Genomic DNA, 19,246 nt, shown 5'->3' with positions numbered 1-19,246 from the left:
ACTGGGATCCATCCGCGGTTCCCGATTCCCGGTCCCGTCCTTCGGGACGCGATTGTCGGGATGGATCCCCGATCCCGGTTCCCGATCCCGCCCCTCAGGCCGTGCCCGTTGGGGCGGATCCCGTCCCTCAGGATGTGGTTACTGGGATCCATCCGCGATTCCCGGTCCCGTCCCTCGGGACGCGGTTGTCGGGACGAATCCCCGATCCCCGATCCCCGATCCCGGTTCCCGGTTCCCGGTTCCCGATCCCGCCCCTCAGGCCGTGCCCGTTGGGGCGGATCCCGCCCCGCCCCTCCCGGTCACTCCGCGCTCCTCCCGCGCGCTCTCTCGGTGCGGCGCAGTCTCGCGAGAGCAGCGGCCGAAGATGGCGGCGCGGAGCCGAGGCCCGTGAGGCGCGGGCGGAGCTGCGGCCGCTCCGGGGGCTCCGGGCGGGACCGGCCCCGCGGGCTCCGAGCGCTCCGGGCGCTCCCGCCGGCCATGACCGGCGAGAAGCTCCGCTCGCTGCGCAGGGACCACAAACCCAGCAAAGAGGACGGGGACCTGCTGGCGGCCGGCGAGGACGAGGCGGCCGCGGCGCCCGGGGGCGCCTTCACGGGCGGGAAGGGCGGGCGGGCCGGGGGGCACCGCGGGCCCGGCGCTCACCGGCACCGCCCGCCGGCCCGGGCCGCCCCCGCCGGGCCCGAGCGTGGCCCCTTCCCCGTGCACGAGTGCGTGTTCAAGGGGGACGTGCGGCGGCTCTCGGCGCTCATCCGCACGCAGGGCATCGCCCAGAAGGACAGTCACGGTGAGCGGGACACACCGGCGGATCCGGGCCCCGGTGCGGCGGGAGATGCGGATGGTGAACCGGGAAGTAGGAAATTCGTTGGGAGTTTTACCAGGGAGTTTCGTAAGGGTGTGTGAATCCCCTTTAGGAAAGACTGTGGGCAAAGGATGGAGTGACAGGACAAGGGGGATGGCTTCCACTGACAGAAGGCAGGGATGGATGGGATTTTGGGCAGGAATTGTTCTCTGGGAGGTTGGTGAGCTGTGGTTGCCCCTGGATCCCTGGCAGTGCCCAAGGCCAGGCTGGACACTGGGGCTTGGAGCAGCCTGGGACAGTGGAAAGTGTCCCTGCCATGGCAGGGCTGGCACTGGATGGGCTTTAAGGCCCTTCCAACCCAAACTCTTCCGTAATTCCATGATTTTTGTGATATGAATGTGTATTGTCAGCTCCAGTACCAGCACTGTGCTGGCAGAGCTGCCTCTAACTGGGTGTTGCTCTGTGTCCAAGACCCCACTGCATTTAAAAGATTTGTTCTTTTTTAGGATGTCTGAGCTGTCATCTGTTTGCTTTGTGGGATGCTGAACAGTTCCTTTGGGTGTTGGCAGAGCAGTTTTTGATATTTCCCCAGGCTACAAAAACCAGTCCTTTTTTTCCCCTTTACTTTTAAATGCTGTGGCTCTGGATTTTGAGAGAGTTGTTCTCAGCTGCTCCTCTGCAAATGCTCTGTCCACAGCAGTGTCAGTGGCAGAGGTGGAATCTGATCCTTGTGCTGCTCTGAAATTTGTAAATATTGAATGTCTTGCCAGGACGTTTCAAAACATTTTAATTTGGGTAATGCTTTATACAGTTAACAAATAAATCAGCCTGGGGCATCAGCTTGACCTTCACGGTTAGTTTTAATCTCTATTTTTAATACCCATTTTGTGAGTAACAAGATCCATTTTTTGCTGGAGAATTGCGAGTTCCACGTGTGTGGTGTCTGAGAAGTTGTGATAAAGGGGAGGCTCGTGCTGTGGTTGTGATAAGGAGATTGGCTGTGCTTAAGTGTGGTCTGTACATTCAAAAGGAGCACGAAGGTGAAGGATCTGTGGGTCTGGCACGGTGACAGCAATGATGGAATTGGGAATTCCGGCTGTGTTTGTGGTAGGCAGCTGAGGGATGCAGAGGAACACAGGGCTCAGCTCCCAGCCAGGATGGGCAGGAGAGTTCCCTACAACTGGCACAGCGCTTCCCTAAGGGCAGAGATCCAAATCCAGCTCCAGATCTGTTTATCCTGCCATCTTCATTCCAGCAAATCCTGCTAGAATGAAAGCTGTAGACTTGGGGAGGATTTTTCCCACTTGCTCTATTCCTGCTGCTGCTTCTCCCTGTTCCTCCTCCAGTTCCCTTTCAAGCAACTCAGCAGCAGCAGCAGCTCCAAATCTTTCCTTGAAGGCACTTCCTGATCCCTTTTTGCTGTGCTGTCACTCTCAGTGTGTATCACACACTTTGATTCCATCCTTTTTTTATCCATATATAAATCTCTAATTAATATCTCCCTGCTTTCCCAGCTCTGTTTAGAGCTGGGACACTGTGGGGATCTGAGTCATCATCTGTATCCCAAGTTTTTACTTGAACTGTTCAAAAAAACCCCACAACAAACCTCTTGATGGCTTGACATTCCAAAGGTCTGAGTAACATCTCCCTGTTATTGTTTTCTTCCTTCCTGATTCCATCTGTCACTTGTTTACACACACTGGAACTGGGAATTATTTGGGGGACACTCCAGCTGATGATTTGCTCAGAAATAAGCCAGAGGAATCCTGGGATGTGATAAGGATTGGACAGAGGGGAGAGAGAACTCATTGTTAATAATCCAGACCCCTTTTAGTGTTGGTTCAGTGCAGGAAAGCCAAATCCTGTGGAATGGGAGACTCCTGCTGTTCTGCTAAAAGCAATTGAGTGTTAATTGAGTGCCTACCCAGTTCCTAAATTAACCTCCAAATCACTGCCCAGGGGAAGGCCAGTGTCATTATTCCCAAACAATGAGTTTCCTGGGAGAAGCCTGTAGCTACACCTAGTAGATGACTTACAGTTTTATTATAACATGCATTTAAGAGCTTAAATCCTGAAGCAGACAAATCCTCTTGCTGGAAAACAGCTGGAAAACAGCTGGAAAGCAGCCCTGGCTCCCTGCAGGTGTGAGGTACCTCAGCAGAGGTGAAAGGCCTCACGTGTCTGGGGGCAGGTGCTGTGTTTGAGGTGTGCTTTTGTGCCCACCTGGATGTGCATGGATTCCAGGAGTTGCTGGAGCACTGATTTCTTGGGAAAAGGGGCTGGAGCTGAGCTGGGCACTGATGAATCTTCAAATCCTGGGCTCAGTTCTGAGGCCTTCACTCCAGCAAAGACTTGGAGGGGCTGGAGTTGTGTCCAGGGCAGGGAACAGAGCTGGAGCACCAGGAGAGGCTGAGGGAGCTGGGAAGGGGCTGGAGAATTCCTGAGGGAGCTGGGAAGGGGCTCAGCCTGGAGAAAAGGAGGCTCGGGGGGCCCTTGTGGCTCTGCACAACTCCCTGACAGGAGGGGACAGCCGGGGAGAGTCAGGGAACGGGGACAGGACAAGAGGGAATGGCCCCAAGTTGTGTCAGGGAAGGCTCAGCTTGGACATAGCAGGAATTTCCCCATGGAAAGGGTGGTGAGGGACTGGGAATTTTGGAATCCCCATCCCTGGAGGTGTCCAGGGAAGGGCTGGATGTGGCACTGAGTGCTGGTGACAAAGTGGGAATCGGGCACAGCTTGGACTCGGTGATCCTGGAGGCCTTTTCCACCCTCACCAATCCTGTGATTCCGTGATTTTATGAAAATGTTTCCCCTTGGCTCACAAAATTTGCATTTCCTGAGCACAGAGTGTGGCTCCCTCTCAAACATTTTCCTCAGGAAGGTTATTTCCATCCCCTACCAGAACATCCAGGATTCCCAGTGCTGTGCTGGCTCCCAGATGTTGGAGCAGCTATTAATAGCAGCAGGAGTTGAGCTGGGCTGTGGCTGCCTGGGATGCTGCCAGTGTCCTGCAAGGATGAAATACAGGACACACTGAACAATCCTGGACAATCAGGACAGAGCTCCCATCTCCAGCCAAAATTCCCTGATGCTGCAGGGTGGTGGCATTTGTGTGGCAGCCTCTCCCAGATGTGCAGCACATCCTCTGCACAGAGCAGGTTCTTGCTGCTGACAAAATGGGAGTTAGAAAATAACTCTCAACCGAGTGTGTGTGTGTGTGGTAGAATTGCACAAGAAATTTGTAATCCAGCTTTTTTTTTTTTTTTTTTTTTTTTTTTTTTTGTCTTGACTGCTCTAAGAAAGTGTTTAAATGTGCAAAATACAGTTAAATGGAAGAACTTTGCATCTTTAAGCTCTCTAAATAAAGTGTGTCATGAGCCTGGTAGCAACATTAATCCAGGAAAAACAGCTCTGAGTGCCTCACAGTGAATATTTAAGAACACAAATACCACCCTTGTAACGAGCATAGACAGGAAAATGGGGACAGGTTGCTGAGAATCTCCAAAGCTTCCTTTGGAAACAACCAAAAGGCAGCTTTGTAGTGAAGGTTCCTTCTCAATATGACCAGTACTGTAGTTGTAAAAAATGAGTACTCAGTCTTTGAAAAATTAATAAAACAGGCTGTTAAATTTTTAATCAGTATCGTGTCTCTGAGTAGCTTTTAACCCAGATATGTCAGGCTGGGAAGGGATCAGGCTTTGGGGAGCTGAGGGGTTTGGGTTGTGTTTTTCTCAAAAGACACCTCTGGAGCTCCTTGCTTGGAGTGAGTTTGAAGATACCATTAAAAACCCTCTCTTGGCCCATGAAATGTGTCTCAATTTATTTATTTTGACAATTACAATCTACATGGTTGCATAGAAAAAATGTCACTGCTGGTGGGTGTTGGTGTTTTCCTGGGTTGGAGTTGGAGCTTCCTAAGGAAGGGATTCTGGTAATTTCAATCTAATCTCTTTTATTCCTATGGTTTCTTTTAGGAAACACTCCTTTACATCTTGCTGTGATGTTGGGACATAAAGGTGGGTAGAACCATTTGTTTTGTTACCTCTTCAGTGATCCTGAAAATTCGGGGGTAAGAGGAAAAAAAATGTTGTTTTTTTTCCGTTTTTCTGAATGTGATCTAGTGTTTCAAGCTAGTGAGCTTTTCTGGGAACAAGATGGATTTGGAGGAGAAGGGTGGGAAAAGAGATCTGAGCTTTATTCCCAATATCCCACCTAACCCTCTGAGAGTGGGAAGCCTTTCCTGTCCCTTCTTGTCCCCTCTCCAGCTCTCCTGGAGCCTCTTTAGGCTCTGATCTCTCCCTGGATCCTTCTTTTCTCCAGGTGAACATTCCCAGCTCTCCCAGCCTGTTTATTGAACTGCAGATGGAATCTGGCTGGTGATTCCAGGCTCATTTGCCTGCTCCCTGCAGAATGATCTTCTTATCCTGGGCACTGTTTAAAGGAACCATAACAATCCCTTGGCTGGGTTAGTCAGGGCCTTTGTTTATCCCCACAGGAGACAGTTTATTCAGCAGGGAAATATCTCTTCCTCCCCAGCCACTCAGCCTGCCACTGACTCACAGCTGCTGCATCTGGAATGACCAGTGCAGTTTCCTGTGGCACCTGTGGTAGGAAAATAAAATAACCCAGGAAGTGCCTGTCTTGGTGGTGAGACAGCTGAGCCCTGCTCCATCACCTCCAGATGGCTCAGGGTAGCTTTAGTGACATTTGCTGAGGTTTGGAAACTGAAAAACCATTTCCAGGGAGCCCTGAACCCCTGCTTGTCTCCTTTATGTGCACCTGTGCACGGGGAATGCAGCTGTTGGTTCCACACCTGCTCTGAGGTTTTCCTGCAGCACAGGTGCCTGTTTGCCCTCTTTAAATCCCACATTGCCCAGGATGTTCTGGCACACGGGCATGTGGTGGTGCCTCCCCTACACCTGATGGGATTTACCCCAAATCCATGTCCCCATGATCCATTCACCCCTTGGAGAGAGGGATGAAGGCTCTGAGCTGTCTCTGCTTTGTGTGTGCAGCACAGAGAGCTGATGTCATCCATTAAATAGAAATGCCCTTGTTCCATGGTGGTGTGTGCATCTGACATGCAGAAATATTATAAAAAACAAAATCCACCTAGCAGGAGGGACAAATCTTCAGTGTTATATAATTATTGTTTATATTATACCACCAATTAATTTTAGGAGTAATATTGAACAGGGAAGTGCTGTAAGTACTTGAATAAATGGTTTTGTTTGTTAGAGTGAGTCAGAACCCAGATCTGTGTTTTGATAATCTGTGTAATATCTCTGATACAAATTGCTTTGATACAGTTTGATTCTGACTGCTCCTGCTGCATCACTTTCCTGTAAATAACTGTGGATATTTTGTCTCAGAATGTGCCCACCTGCTTTTAGCCCATAATGCTCCAGTAAAGGTGAAAAATGCTCAGGGATGGAGCCCTCTGGCCGAAGCCATCAGCTATGGAGACAGACAGATGAGTAAGCACCTCTTCATTCATTCATTCCTTCCTTCATTCATTCATCCCAATTTGCTAATTAGCCCCAAAATGGGGCTCATTCACAACAGGAAAGCAGAGCTTTGAAGCTGGGTTATTTTCCCACAGCCCTCTCTCAGCTCTCTGAAGGGTTTCTCTTAATCAGCTGAACATTTTCTATGTGGACACCATCAGGCACATCCATTTCCTCCATAAGAAATTGCCCTGGGTTACATAAGGAAACTGTTAATTCTGCTCACACTGTGAGGGGATTGGGAAAGCTCTGCACCAGCACATGCAGGGTTTGGGATGGGAGTGACAGGTTCCACATGGATCTGAGCTGGGTGGGATCATCTCCCTGTGCTCACAGGTTTGTTTGTGTATCAGTGAGATGTGGATTTTAGGCTGCATCTCAACAGGCCAGTGGGAAAATGTAATTTCTATATTATTCAAATATTATTTGTTCACCTCAGACATGGAGTAGCAAAAGGAAATTATTCTGCTGCTACTCACTGGTGGATGTTAATAGTATTTGGTATCACCATATGTGATATAGCAGAAAACTCACTCTATATTACATATATAAAAGTATTATTAATATATTAATGCACTAATTAATAATCTACCAACAACATTCTCATGGCAGCTCCTCACTACTGGTTTTCTCAGTGGAATAGATGTTACAGATATTCAGTATATTTGTATCCACATATTTACTAATACCTGTGTAAAAACCCTCTTGACATGATGATATAATTAATTTTACAAACAATTATCGAGGCTTTTCTTCCTGGGATGATCTGAGCAGGTTAATGTGCACTTCCTGTAACTGGGATTAATTTCTCAGGTCTGATGAAATGTTCCATTGCATTACAAATAAGACACTCACAATTCCCAAACCAACAGAGCTGATGGGTTAATTCCTGTTGTAGTTTCAGCACTCCTGAGGAAGCTCAAGCAGCAATCCAGGGAAAGTGTTGAAGAGAAACGACCTCGATTATTAAAAGCCCTGAAGGAGGTGAGTTGTGCTGACAGAACCAGATGAGGTGGAAAGCAGTGGCTTGTGCTCTGAGTAAGGACACTCTGGAAAACTGCCAGGAAGTTTTTTCCATGTTTTTTTCCCAATCTTTTGCTCTTAAAAGCAATCTTGGCTCTGTTTTAAAGGGTGAGAATTCTATTTATTTTAAGAAGATACTTCCTTTCAACTTCTAGAAATTCAAATAAAAGCTTTGGGTGAGACAGACCTGCTCATCGTCTTTGCAATCTCAAAGTTAAAGAATTTTTATTTAATTAGATTTTTAAGGCTTTCTTAAATCTTGTATCAATGAATAATTTCCTGCTCTGCTCAGTTTCCAAATAACTCTTGCCCAGTGATGGAGGAGATTTTTTTGATTTCATTCCCCATCAGCATCCAGCAGCCAATTCCTCTTGTTCACAGTGAAATATTGCTCAGTTTGGGGGAACAGCAATTTGTAGAAAGCCATTTATTGATGAGAAATGAATGAAAATGTCCCTGTGCAGGCTGAGCTGTTTTTGGGATCCCTGGGCACCCTCGTGGTGGGGTTGGCTGTGGCTCACAGGAGCTCTGAGCTCCTGATTTCAGCACATTTCCACAAGGCCACTGAAAATCGGTGTTTGCAATAGCCCTGCCTGAAACTTGACTCATTAATTATTGTATAATTAATTTTTAATTCCCTGGGATTGGGTGGGATCAATCAAAGCAAGCAGAGAGCTCCATAGGTGTTTTTTTTTTTTTAACACGTGTTCACAATAAATCTTTTGCAATCCAGGGCTTGATAGTTGAATTAGTATTAAAAAATGATTAAAACTCTTGAGTTCAGATGAGTTACATCATTTTCTCATTATTGATTCTGCTACAGCTAAAGCTTCAGTGATATTTAAATTCAGTACAAATTCAAGTACAACATTAGAAAAAATTTTCTTTGTTTGCCAAACCCAACTTCTGCCTGTCTTTGAGCAAATTTTACACTTATTTAGCCTGAAAAGCTTCTTAACACATTCTTCTTTTCTTCTCAGCTAGGTGACTTCTATCTAGAGCTTCACTGGGATTTTCAAAGTTGGGGTGAGTGCCTTCATGTCCCTTCCCCAGGAGAAAATGCAATCAGCCTGCAGCACAGCTGTCCTGCTCTGCTTTGTGCTTTTTGCAGATCTGAGTCCTGAGGAAAGGACACACAACTTTTTCTAGATTTATTTATTTTTTTTTTTTTTTTTGGAGCTGAATTTTCTCATCCAGTGACTCAGTAAAAGGGGAATTAGCTCTTTGCTTTAAGAAGCTGAGCCATGGAAGGTGTCCCCTGCCCATGGTCCCTCCTGACCCAAACCAGTCTGGGATTCTATGATTTTATGTGTTTTATTAACTTATTAATGAATATTAATACTTTGGACCATTTTTATGCTTGTGCCCGTTCTGCTTTAATTGGAGCCAGGCTTTCCCTTGGTGCATTATATAAACTATTAAATCCCAGAATTCAAACTCTGAACAGCCACAATTATTAGGATTTATAAATGGTTTACCTGTGATGGAAATACAAACTCTGTCTGATATTAGAAGCAAGGTGTGCAGTTACAATTACCAAAAAAAAAATCAATTTTATCAAATAGAAATACCCCTGATGTTGGTTATATTTGATTGATATGATGATGAAAAATGCTGTATTTGTATTAAAACACATCCAGAATCAAACTGATGAAATGATTTTCATGGGAATACTTTGCACAGGGATCTCAGTGCCCTGATTACCTTTTTCTCTCCCTCTTTTAGTGCCTTTACTTTCCCGAATTCTGCCTTCTGATGCATGTAAAATACACAAACAAGGTATAAATATCAGGTGAGTGCTGCTTTTGTACCCAAATATTTCTGTGCCAAAGAAAAGCTGGATCCCAGTGGGCCTGGACACATCCAGGACTTGGAATTTCAGGCTCTCTAATTCTCTCTTTTGAGCTGAATATAACTTAAATATAGAACAAGAGCAGCTGGATAAGGTTTTATCTAGCAGATGTGTCAGTAAAAACAGGATTTGGGTATTTATAACACAATTGCAAATAAATTCCAGTATTTTGCAGCAATGTTGCTGCTCCAGTCTGTAGTTAGAAAAAAAAAAAAATAGTGATGTGATTTCTCTCTTTAAGGTGTTTAATGTGACAAATTCACAAACTCAGTTGGGGGTTTCAGGAATCTTCTCCAAGCTCAGCTCTTCAACTGATTTAATTTGGAATCAAATGTATTTTCTGGCGTTTTCTTTAGGAGCCAAAACTTAAAAGAGGCAAAGATATGATCCTGGAGATTCAATCTGTAGAAATTTTTGTTCTATTAAAGGGGTAGCTTGGGTGTGTAAAGTGAATTTTTAGGTGAAATTTGAGTGTGGAGCTGTTGCTTTCCTTCTCATTTCTGAATGCTCTGCCTGTGTGAGGCCTGAATTGAGGGGAAATAGATAAATACAGGTTTTTTAATCTGTGAGGAGTTTTTAATCCCTCACCACTTGGAGTCACCCAGTTCAGGTTCTTTAACCTCCTTTTTAAGAGAAAGAAATGATTTGGCAATACTGAATATCCATGGGCTTGGCTCCATCTTCTTCCAGCTGTTCACATCTGCAGGAGCATTTCCTTGGTGTTGGTGAAGGAGAAAAATAGAAACAGCAGTAAAAATAAAAAATGAGGGTTTTTTTTTTTAAAAAATGAGTTTTTATCTGAGTCCTCTTCAGATTTTGGGTCCTGTCCCAGTGTTGTTATTCAAGTCAGGAGGACCCTGATGTTTCTCAGCACTGAATAAATTCTCTCCCCACTCCCCTCCTCCTGCTGCCAGTATTAAATACAATTTTCTGAAGAAAACTTCACCTTTATAGCAATTTTTTTTTGCTGATTTCTGCATTCAACCTTCACTTCTAAAATCCTATAAGAACTCATCCCTTTATATGTTTATTTACCATTAAGAAAATTCGCTTTGCCGCTTGAAAGCTGAATTTTCCTGCTGCCTTTATGGGTCATTTTTTTTTTTATGAAATTTGGGATTGTTTTCACAGGCTGGACACAACTCTGATAGACTTTACTGACATGAAGTGCCAACGAGGGGATTTAAGCTTCATTTTTAACGGTGACGCCGCACCCTCCGAATCTTTTGTAGTTTTAGACAATGAGCAAAAAGTTTACCAGCGAATACACCACGAGGTAAAGCTCTGGGAAAGGGGGTGGGACACATCCCAGCTTTTTTTTTTTTTTGGGGGGGGGAATGTAGCAAACAAAATTTGCTTCAGAAACACCCAAAGAATTGCAAACCAAAGGATTTTTTTTTTTTTTTTTTTTCCCCCCTCACTTGTTCCAACTTGAGCTGTGAAGGTGACATCGAATTTTGTGTGGAAAAGCAGCTTTGAATCGAGATTTGGGGTTGAGGAAAAGCTGGAATGGGAATAGATTGGAAAGATGTGGTTGAAATTATAAATGTGCTGCTTTGAATCTTTGCACTGGGCTTAGCTTAGGTGTGCTCAGGTGGGTTTTCAGACCTGGTCCCACTGTTTTCAATCCTTTTATTCACTCCATGGCCAGTGCAGGTGATAACAACGTGGGGGTCTGACTCACTGGACCCCCTGTAATTAGTCAAGTCATTAATTACAGCTTTATCCCCCATCACTTAAGCAGATGGATTATTGCCTGTGGAAAGGGTGTGGCTGCTGAGCTGCTGCATAAATCTCATTGGGATGCTTTATTCACATTAATATTCAAGATTAAACTATTTAGAAACCATTTGCCCAGAGGTTTTTATAAAACCACTTGAAAATTCAGGAAATGCTGCTTCTGGGAAAAGATCCAAAGGACAAGGCTGATGGATTTGTATTTATTGGTTTATCTTTAGGAGAAGCAATCCTTGTTTGTAAGATGTGCTGAGTATTTTGGAATTTTTCTTCCAGGAATCCGAGATGGAGACAGAAGAGGAGGTTGACATTTTGATGAGCAGTGACATTTACTCTGCCACCTTATCCACCAAATCCATCACATTCACACGGGCCCAGACTGGCTGGCTCTTCAGGGAGGACAAAACTGTGAGTGAGAGGAATCAGAGCCTGGTTCTGGGCAGGAGGGAGGAGGGAAAGGGAGGAACATTGGAGCAAATTTCCTGGAGAAGCTGTGGCTGCCCCATCCCTGGAAATGTCCCAGGCCAGGCTGGACAGGGCTTTGGAGCAGCCTGGGACTTGGAATGGCTTTGAGGTCCCTTCCAACCCAAACCAGTGCAGGATTGTGGAAAGATAAACTGTTCAGGACACAGGAAAAATCCCCTCTGCCTCTATCCCCAGTCATCACAAGTTCATTCCATGTGGAATCTCTCTGCTGGACTGCCTTCAGCAGGAAAAACCAGGAAAAAAAAGATTCTGGAGCTGTTGGGCAGGGGGGAGGACAGATTGGACTGGGAATGATTTTATTGCAGAGGCTCTGATCTCTGCAGGAAGGATTCTGTGCAATCCTGCAATGGGAGTGCTCTGGAAAGGGGTTTCACTCCAATCCTTCAATAATCTGTGTCTTAAAGCTTCCCTTCATGAGAAGTACCTGTTCCTGCTGGATTTTTGGGATTGTCCACTGGGGGAATTCCAGCTCAATCTCAAAGTTCCCTTTACTGTCATTATTTGATCTACAAAAATCCAGATATTTTTATTTTATCTTCTATGAGTCATTAATATCCCGATTCCTTTCGTGCAGGAAAGAGTAGGAAACTTCCTGGCAGATTTCTACTTGGTGAATGGACTTGTGTTGGAATCCAGGAAAAGAAGGGAACATCTCAGTGAGGAGGATATCCTTCGGAATAAAGCAATCATGGAGAGCCTGAGCAAAGGGGGAAACCTCATGGAGCAGAATTTTGAGGTACAATTGATAAAACTCTGCCCAGGATGTGGGAGAAATAATATTTCACACCACTCTTGGTGCAAAATACATAGATAATGTTTTTATTTTCTTTTGATTGGCATAATTTAAAAATCATAAACATGACCCACAAGTATAATTGTGGTGATGCATTAATGAATTACTCTGATTAGTGCACACAGGGAGGGATTTCTGTGGTTATATTGGGTATTCAGCTTTAATTTGTCTCTTAGAAGAGATGAGGGGTTTGGCTGTGGCAAATCACTTTGGATTCTTTTAGACCCAACGTTGATTGTTGGGATTGAAAGGGAAGCCAGAAAGGCAATCGTGTTCCTTTGAGCTTCATTAAAATGGGAGGAAGCCTGTGATTAGCACCAGGAAATCAAGAGCTCTTCAGAACGAGCCAGGCTTCAGCTGGGAACACACACAGAGCTTTTAAAGTGATTAATTTATTTCTGTGTGAGCTGGAGCTGCTGCCTTGGCACTCAGAGCCCTGAATTAACTCATTATGATGGAGCAGCACAGCCCAATCCTATAGAAAGCGCCCTCGGAGGCCAAACCCCTCCGTGGGGGCTGAGAGCAGGAGCTGAGGGAATCAGGGCAGGTTCTGGGGCTGTTGTTGGAGATGAGAGGCAGCTCCAGGTGGGAATGTCAGGAGGAGGGAGGGGACAGCAGCTCTGAGCTCTGCTTGTCCCACAGCCCGTGCGCCGGCAGTCACTGACCCCACCGTCCCCCAACACCATCTCCTGGGAGGAGTACATCTCTGCAGAGAGTGGCAAGTGAGTGCTCTGGGGCTGCAGGGCTCCCAGGGACACCTCTGGATCCCTGGCATGGGCTTGGACACATCTGGATCCCTGGCATGGGCTTGGACACATCTGGATCCCTGGCATGGGCTTGGACACATCTGGATCCCTGGCATGGGGCTTGGGCACCTCTGGGTCCCTGGGATGGGGCTGGAAGGGTCTGTGGGGGGGGTTTTGAGTTCTCCACTTGGTGGGTGCTGCTTGTTTTTGTGGGGAGGGAGGAATGCTGGGTTTGGTGTCCCAGTGTTTGTTCTCCAGAGGGCTGGGATGGGATCCCTGTGTGTGGGAACAGTGTCAGTGCTTCACTTACAGGCAGGGAATCCTGGAGTGCTTTGGCTTGGAGGGGAACCTTAAAGCCCATCCAGTTCCACCCCCTGGCATAGGCATTTCTGGGTAGTGGTTAATAAACACTTCCTGTAGGGTTTATTAACAACATGTTTATGAGGAATTATTTTATTGGAGTAGTTTTCCTGTTTTTGTCTTGTCTCCTGGTTTAGCAGAACTCAGAGTTTTATTTTGCACAGCTTTACAATAAAGCAAATCCTTTGAAAGTAGAGATTCTTCCCTGATGTTTTCCTACTCAAATCTGCTTTTCTTCCTCTAAACCCAGGGTTTCCCTGGAAAACACTGACTTTGCCTCTCCCTCACAGAGCTCCTCACCTGGGCAGGGAGCTGGTCTGCAAGGAAAGCAAGAAAACCTTCAAAGCCACGATAGCAATGAGCCAGGAATTCCCCTTAGGAATCGAATCGTGAGTCAAAGCTCCTGCCATGGGAGCCATTCCTGTTGGGAATGTTTTAATTGTTCATGAACTGCAGAACTTTCCAGATCCCAGAGTGGGAGTCAGGTTATTGAGCAAGGAATCCCTAAAACTGGGAAGCTTTTTCCTCTAAAACTGGGCAGCTGGGGCTGGGAGGGGAACCAAACCCTTACCTGGCTTGATAAGAGCTGAGTTTTGGGCTGGGTTATCAGTAACTGGTGCCTGATCCCAAAGAATTCTGAAATGGTTTTCCCCATAATAAGTTTTAGCACAAAATTGTGTCCACTAAAGCAGTGCAAAGCCATGGAGAAGAGGGGTGCTACCTCATCCCTCAACTCCTGTGGAAAATGAGGACAAGGAATTGCTGTCCTGGGCTTGGTTTGTTTTAATTCTGCATCACCAGGAGCTGGGTGTGGGGTGACCCTGAAGCCCTGGGATGGAGAATGGGGATGGTGTCATTGTCACCCTCTCTGTCCCTGGGCCCTTGGGATGATGTTTTCCTGTTCCAGGGGGACAGGCTGTGGCAGGAGGATCTGTCACAGACTCTGCTCTCCTTTGCAGGTTGTTGAATGTCTTAGAAGTCATTGCACCCTTCAAGCACTTTAACAAACTTAGAGAATTTGTTCAAATGAAGCTTCCACCAGGCTTTCCTGTCAAATTAGGTAAGAGCACACAACAACTCCTGGGGCTTTACATATCCTGAATTTTAGGTTGGAAAAGGTCTCTAAAGATTGAGTCCAACCATCCCAGCACTGCCAAGGCCACCACTGCCCCATGTCCCCAAGTGCCACATCCACAGGGCTTTGAAATCCCTCCAGGGCTGGAAAACCCTTTCCAAGAGAAATCTTCCCAAATATCCAATCCAGATCTAAACATGAGCATTTATTCTGGCAATGTGTTCTGAAGATCTCATTTGGGGTTTTGGGGAAGAGCTCTCACCTAGGAATGTGTTGCTGGAGAGTTCAGGAGCACAGAAGTGCTGGGGCCTTGCTCCAGGGGCAGTGGGATGTGCAGGATTATTCCTGCATTAGGGAGGATTTCAGGTGTGGAACATTCCTGTGTTTCCTTTCCTTCGAGGATTACTGGTGATAGATTTGTTTTAAGTGAAAAATATAAAATGATTGCACTTGTAATAGATGGAAAAAAAATTAGTCAAAAATCAACTTATTAAGGGGATGGATGATCCCAGAAGCCACTTTCCTGAGGGACAGAGGGTTTCTGGGATTGCAGGGAGCTGTTTGAGCCTGCCGGATTTGCACAACACTCCAGAGCAATTTGGGTTGGGAGCCGACTCAAATCCCAGCTTGTGCTCCCATTCCCGTGGCCCAGGGACACCTTCCACTAGCCCAGCTTGCTCTAGGCTGGCCTTGGGGACACCTGCAGGGCTGGGGTTGGTGCCATTGTGGCTTTTCCTTGGCCCTGACCGTGGCCTGTCCGTGCCCTGCAGACATCCCGGTGTTCCCCACCATCACAGCCACTGTGACCTTCCAGGAGTTTCGCTACGACGAGTTCCATGACTCCATCTTCAGCATTCCCGACGACTACAAGGAGGATCCCAGCCGCTTCCCGGACCTCTAGGGGGGGCTGGAAGCTTCCTGGGGAACGCCCACGTGCCGGGGAAAGGGAATGGCCGCAGCCACAGTAGAGTAGAGCCGTGGGGCCACAGGAAGGGATGAACTGCGTGAGCCCAAAGGCAGCAAAGGGAACGAGCAGCAGTGCGGATGTGCTGGCACTGCACTGGGCATCAGCCCCTGGGCATCAGCCCCCTGGGCATCAGCTCCTGCTTCCCAGAGCCTCCTGCTGCCATTCCCTTTGGCACAGCCAGTCCTGGCCCAGGAGCTGCCACCCCCAGCTGCGAGGAGCTGCTGGTTTTTAAATTTTTTTTACATTGCTGGACCTTGGCACCGAGCTGGGCCCGGGGCTGGGGGTGAGCCCCCCCCCTTCCCCCCCATCCTTCCCGTGCTCCCTGTTCCCTGAGCTCCCAGCTCAGCCATGGAATGTTGGAAGGTATCCCCAAGGAATGCCTTGGCTGTAGATGAATGAACCAAATGGGCACCATTGACACTTGGATTTGCTGCTGCACCCCAGGGCAGAGCCAGCTGTGCTCTGCAGGGAGTGAGGCACCTCTGGAGCACCAGCCTGGTGCTGTCCCTGCCTGATCCCTCCATTCCCACTCCCCTCCCTGCTCTCTGCTCCCTGCCTGCCTCCCTGTGCTTTTGGGGAGCATTCCAGGGCTGCCTGGGCCAGGAATGTCACTTTTTAATCCTATTTTTGAGCCTCACTTGGGAGAGGTGTCCCAGCACTGAGCACCACCAGGTCAGTCCGTGTGTGCAGCCTGGAAATCTGGGATGCCCAGAGGCCCTGGGGAGAGCTCAGGCATTGCCCCTTCCTGCACGAGGAGCTTTCCCTGCACTCGTGGTGCTCACAGGCAGCTTTCACTGGGGTGTTCCCACTTCCATTTCCTGCCTCTTTGTGTTTCTATCACAGAGAATCCCAGACTGGTTTGGGATGGGGGGACCTTAGTCCCCCCCTTTGTGGATGTTTCAGTACTCCAGCTCCTCGAGCTTATTCCCATTCCCAGTTGTTCCAGTCTCCTCATCTAAACCAATAATTCACCTTTTTGGGGTTTGTTAGGCAAGATTTGTGCAGAAGGCTGATGGTGCTATTTGTTTGTATGAAGAAATTTAGATTCAAGTGCTGTGGTGTCATTGTACAAAAAAATGTAAATATTTTCCAAATTATATTCTTTGTGCACTGTAGGTAAAACTTTTTCTGGAATTCCATAGAGTTAAGGATCAAAGTTTATAATGAAGAGGATGCTCAGTGGAAGGGAACAGCTGTGCTGAGCACGAGGGACAAGGGAGGGGCTGAGCACAGGGCAAAGGTGTCAGGCACACCTGAGAGCAGGGGATTCCAAACTGCTGGAATCCCTGAGCCATCCCAAAGAGGCTGCTCCGGGGAAGGACAGGGAGGAGGAGGAGGCCCAGGGAATCACTGTCAGCAAAATCCAGGAGCACCAGAGTGGGAGGGTGGGGTTGGTCCTTCCCCAGCACCTCTGTGAAGCTGGGGAGCACTGGGATGTGTGGGAATAGGGAAACACAGGGGAGCAGTGCAGCTTTGTTAATTCAAACTCAAACCTAAAATAAAACTTTAGGGAAAACAAGCAAAGGGAAATGAGTCCTGCAGTGCTGTGTCAGGGCAGGTGTGGAGCATCCTCTGGGAATGATGGAACTTGTTCTCCCAAGTAATGATGAATTCCTGACGTGTTTCACACCTCTGGGATGAACTGACAACGTCTGTGCTGCTCCTGGGAGCCAGGTGGGATCCTCTGGGACAGACTGGGAATGTCCATGGGGCTGAGCTGGAGCTTGGATTGGTGTCTGCGGGGCAGCACAGGGCCCTGTCCCCTCCCAGGGGTGCCCTGTCCCCTCCCAGGATGCTTTGTGGAGCTGCAGGACCTGTGCCAGGTGTGGAGCTGAAGCTGGTGCCATACAGGGCACCCCAATCCTTGGGAATTCCAGTGAAGAGGAGAAGTTCCTCCCCAAGGTGAATGTCAGAGCTCCCTTTCCTCAGTGCTTCAGGGGCAATCCTGGATTTCTGTTTCTTTGCATTTTTGGTTTTCCCAAATTCATCCCTGGCTCCGTGGGAATGTTGCTGGGGCTGTGCAGCCACTGCTGGATCCCAGGGTGGATCCTGGGCTTGGAACTGGAAAACAAAAAGGGTTTTGGGTGCCCTCCTGTGGGATTGAGGCTCCCGGGGCTCCATCCCCCCTGCTGGGGGCTGGTGGCCATGGGGTGTGTGCCCAAAGCCCAGGGCAGCTCCTGGAAGTGTTCCCTGTGGTTCCTGTGGCCTCTGGCTGCACCTCTGGGGGATTTTAACCCCCCCAGGACACGGCTGCTCCCTGGGACACTTCCAGGATCTGCAGGAAGCTGCTCCTAAGGCTCGTTCTGCCTTGGAATGTGGGCACAGCTTTGGGACTGTCCTTGTTCTGGTTTATCCCAGGAAATCCTGGCTGCTCCTGCTCTCCCTGTGGAGCTGAGGGCTGGGAATTCCCTGCATTGTTCCCCAGCTCCCAGGGCAGCCCCCAAAGCTGCTCTCAGGACTTTTCCCTCCTCCTGGGATGTGTTTCCTGTGTGAACATTCCAGGTGAGGAGTTCTCACACCTGGGCAGGTTTCCCCATGGCTGCACTGCAGGAATTCTGTCAGAGGGACACTGGGCTGAGCCTGTGGATCCCGAGGGGCTGAGATCCGTGTTTTATATCCACGTTTTCTCCACTAAAGCCTGTTTTTCTCACTGGGTTGTGTTGCATGGACACAGGGAATGTTTGTGGGCCCAGTTTGTCTCCAGGGTGGGGCACAGGCTCCCTCTGCTCTCCTGTGGCTCTGGAAAAATTCCTTTTCCAATCAGGATTGATCCAGCAGATCCTCAGCTTTCCCCCTTTTCCTGAGGGCCAGGCCAGGTGTTAGAGGAAGGTTTTGGTCCCTGGGAGTGAGCACAGATCCATGGATGGTGTCCATGCAGCAGCTCCAGCTCATCCCTGTGGCCTGGGAATGTTGGGGAGAGCTGGAGAAGGGAGTGGGGTCAGCCTGGTGGGAATCACATCCTGCTGCTCCTGGGGGGTTGGGGCTCCCCTCCCACCACTTTTTTTTTTTTTTTTTTTTTTTTCCGAGGGTTTTTTTTTTATAGTCTTAAAAGACAACCAGGAATTTTGCTCAACCCAATTCTCCGACCTCACTGTGGAAGGATCCCGTGGGTCATTTCTGAACCAAACTCTTCCTCTGGTCTTCCAAACTCCTGCTCTGTCCCACAGCAAAGGGAACACCCTGGTTTTCCTCTCCTGGAGCTGCTGTCCAGCCACTGCAATTCCCAATTCCCAATTCCTGCCTTGAATCCGTTTGTCCCCCCGGATGTGTTTGTGCTGGAATCCCACGGATTCCTTTGATATTCCCAGCACCCCTCTGTTCTTTTACTGTCTCTGCTCCTGAGTTGTAATTCCCACCAGGAGATCTGCGTTATTTAATCTGGATTAACCAATTCCTGTAATGCTGCAGTTTCACTTTTCTTTTCCTGACAGTTTGTAACTCCCATGGAAAACGAGTCACCTCTTTTGGTTTTCCTGTTGTCTGCTCCCTGGTTTTCTCTTCCCTTCACTCATAGTCACTTTGGGTTGTATCATTTGTTAGAATAAAGACCAAACTATGCTGTTGGATTTGGGAACTGCTCCACCTGTGCAATCCAGGCTTCCCTCTCCTGTCCTGGTGCTTCCCAGGATCGGAGGGGAGGGAATGAGCTCCTGCTGCTGCGTTCTGCAAGGGCATTTTCTTGGTCATTTTTTAAATAAAATCCTGCATTTTCATTACAGCCTCTTCTCGGCCCTCTGTGAATCCCAGGTTTTATGGGGAAAGGGATGGGAGCAGTTCCCCATGGAGCAGCTTGGGAACAGCTGCCCTGGAGGGAGGGGGGAAAAGGAGCCTGAAATTCACTGAACTCTGTTCAGTCCTCCCGGATTTCAGCTCCTCCATCCAGGAATGGATTCCCTTGGAC

At 47.9% G+C, this 19,246-nt stretch overlaps 1 protein-coding gene across 1 annotated transcript; it reads left to right on the top strand.

Annotated features, from left to right (window-relative positions):
• The first annotated feature begins 394 nt into the window (after positions 1 to 394).
• ANKRD13C (ankyrin repeat domain 13C) lies at positions 395 to 19,063 on the top strand. Its single transcript, XM_014891658.2, has 13 exons — positions 395 to 784; positions 4,774 to 4,815; positions 6,172 to 6,276; positions 7,205 to 7,290; positions 8,310 to 8,355; positions 9,055 to 9,121; positions 10,313 to 10,457; positions 11,195 to 11,326; positions 11,979 to 12,140; positions 12,840 to 12,919; positions 13,594 to 13,692; positions 14,263 to 14,363; positions 15,149 to 19,063. Exons 1-13 carry the CDS (start codon positions 478 to 480, stop codon positions 15,277 to 15,279), a joined length of 1,503 nt encoding a protein of 500 aa, XP_014747144.1. The 5' UTR covers positions 395 to 477; the 3' UTR covers positions 15,280 to 19,063.
• The last annotated feature ends 183 nt before the right edge of the window (positions 19,064 to 19,246 follow it).

This window comes from Sturnus vulgaris, chromosome 9 (genome assembly GCF_052056855.1).
Source record: "Sturnus vulgaris isolate bStuVul1 chromosome 9, bStuVul1.hap1, whole genome shotgun sequence".
Classification (NCBI taxonomy): domain Eukaryota; kingdom Metazoa; phylum Chordata; class Aves; order Passeriformes; family Sturnidae; genus Sturnus; species Sturnus vulgaris.
The sequence above is the reverse complement of the archived record's forward strand: the minus strand, read 5'-3'. Positions and strand labels throughout refer to the sequence as shown.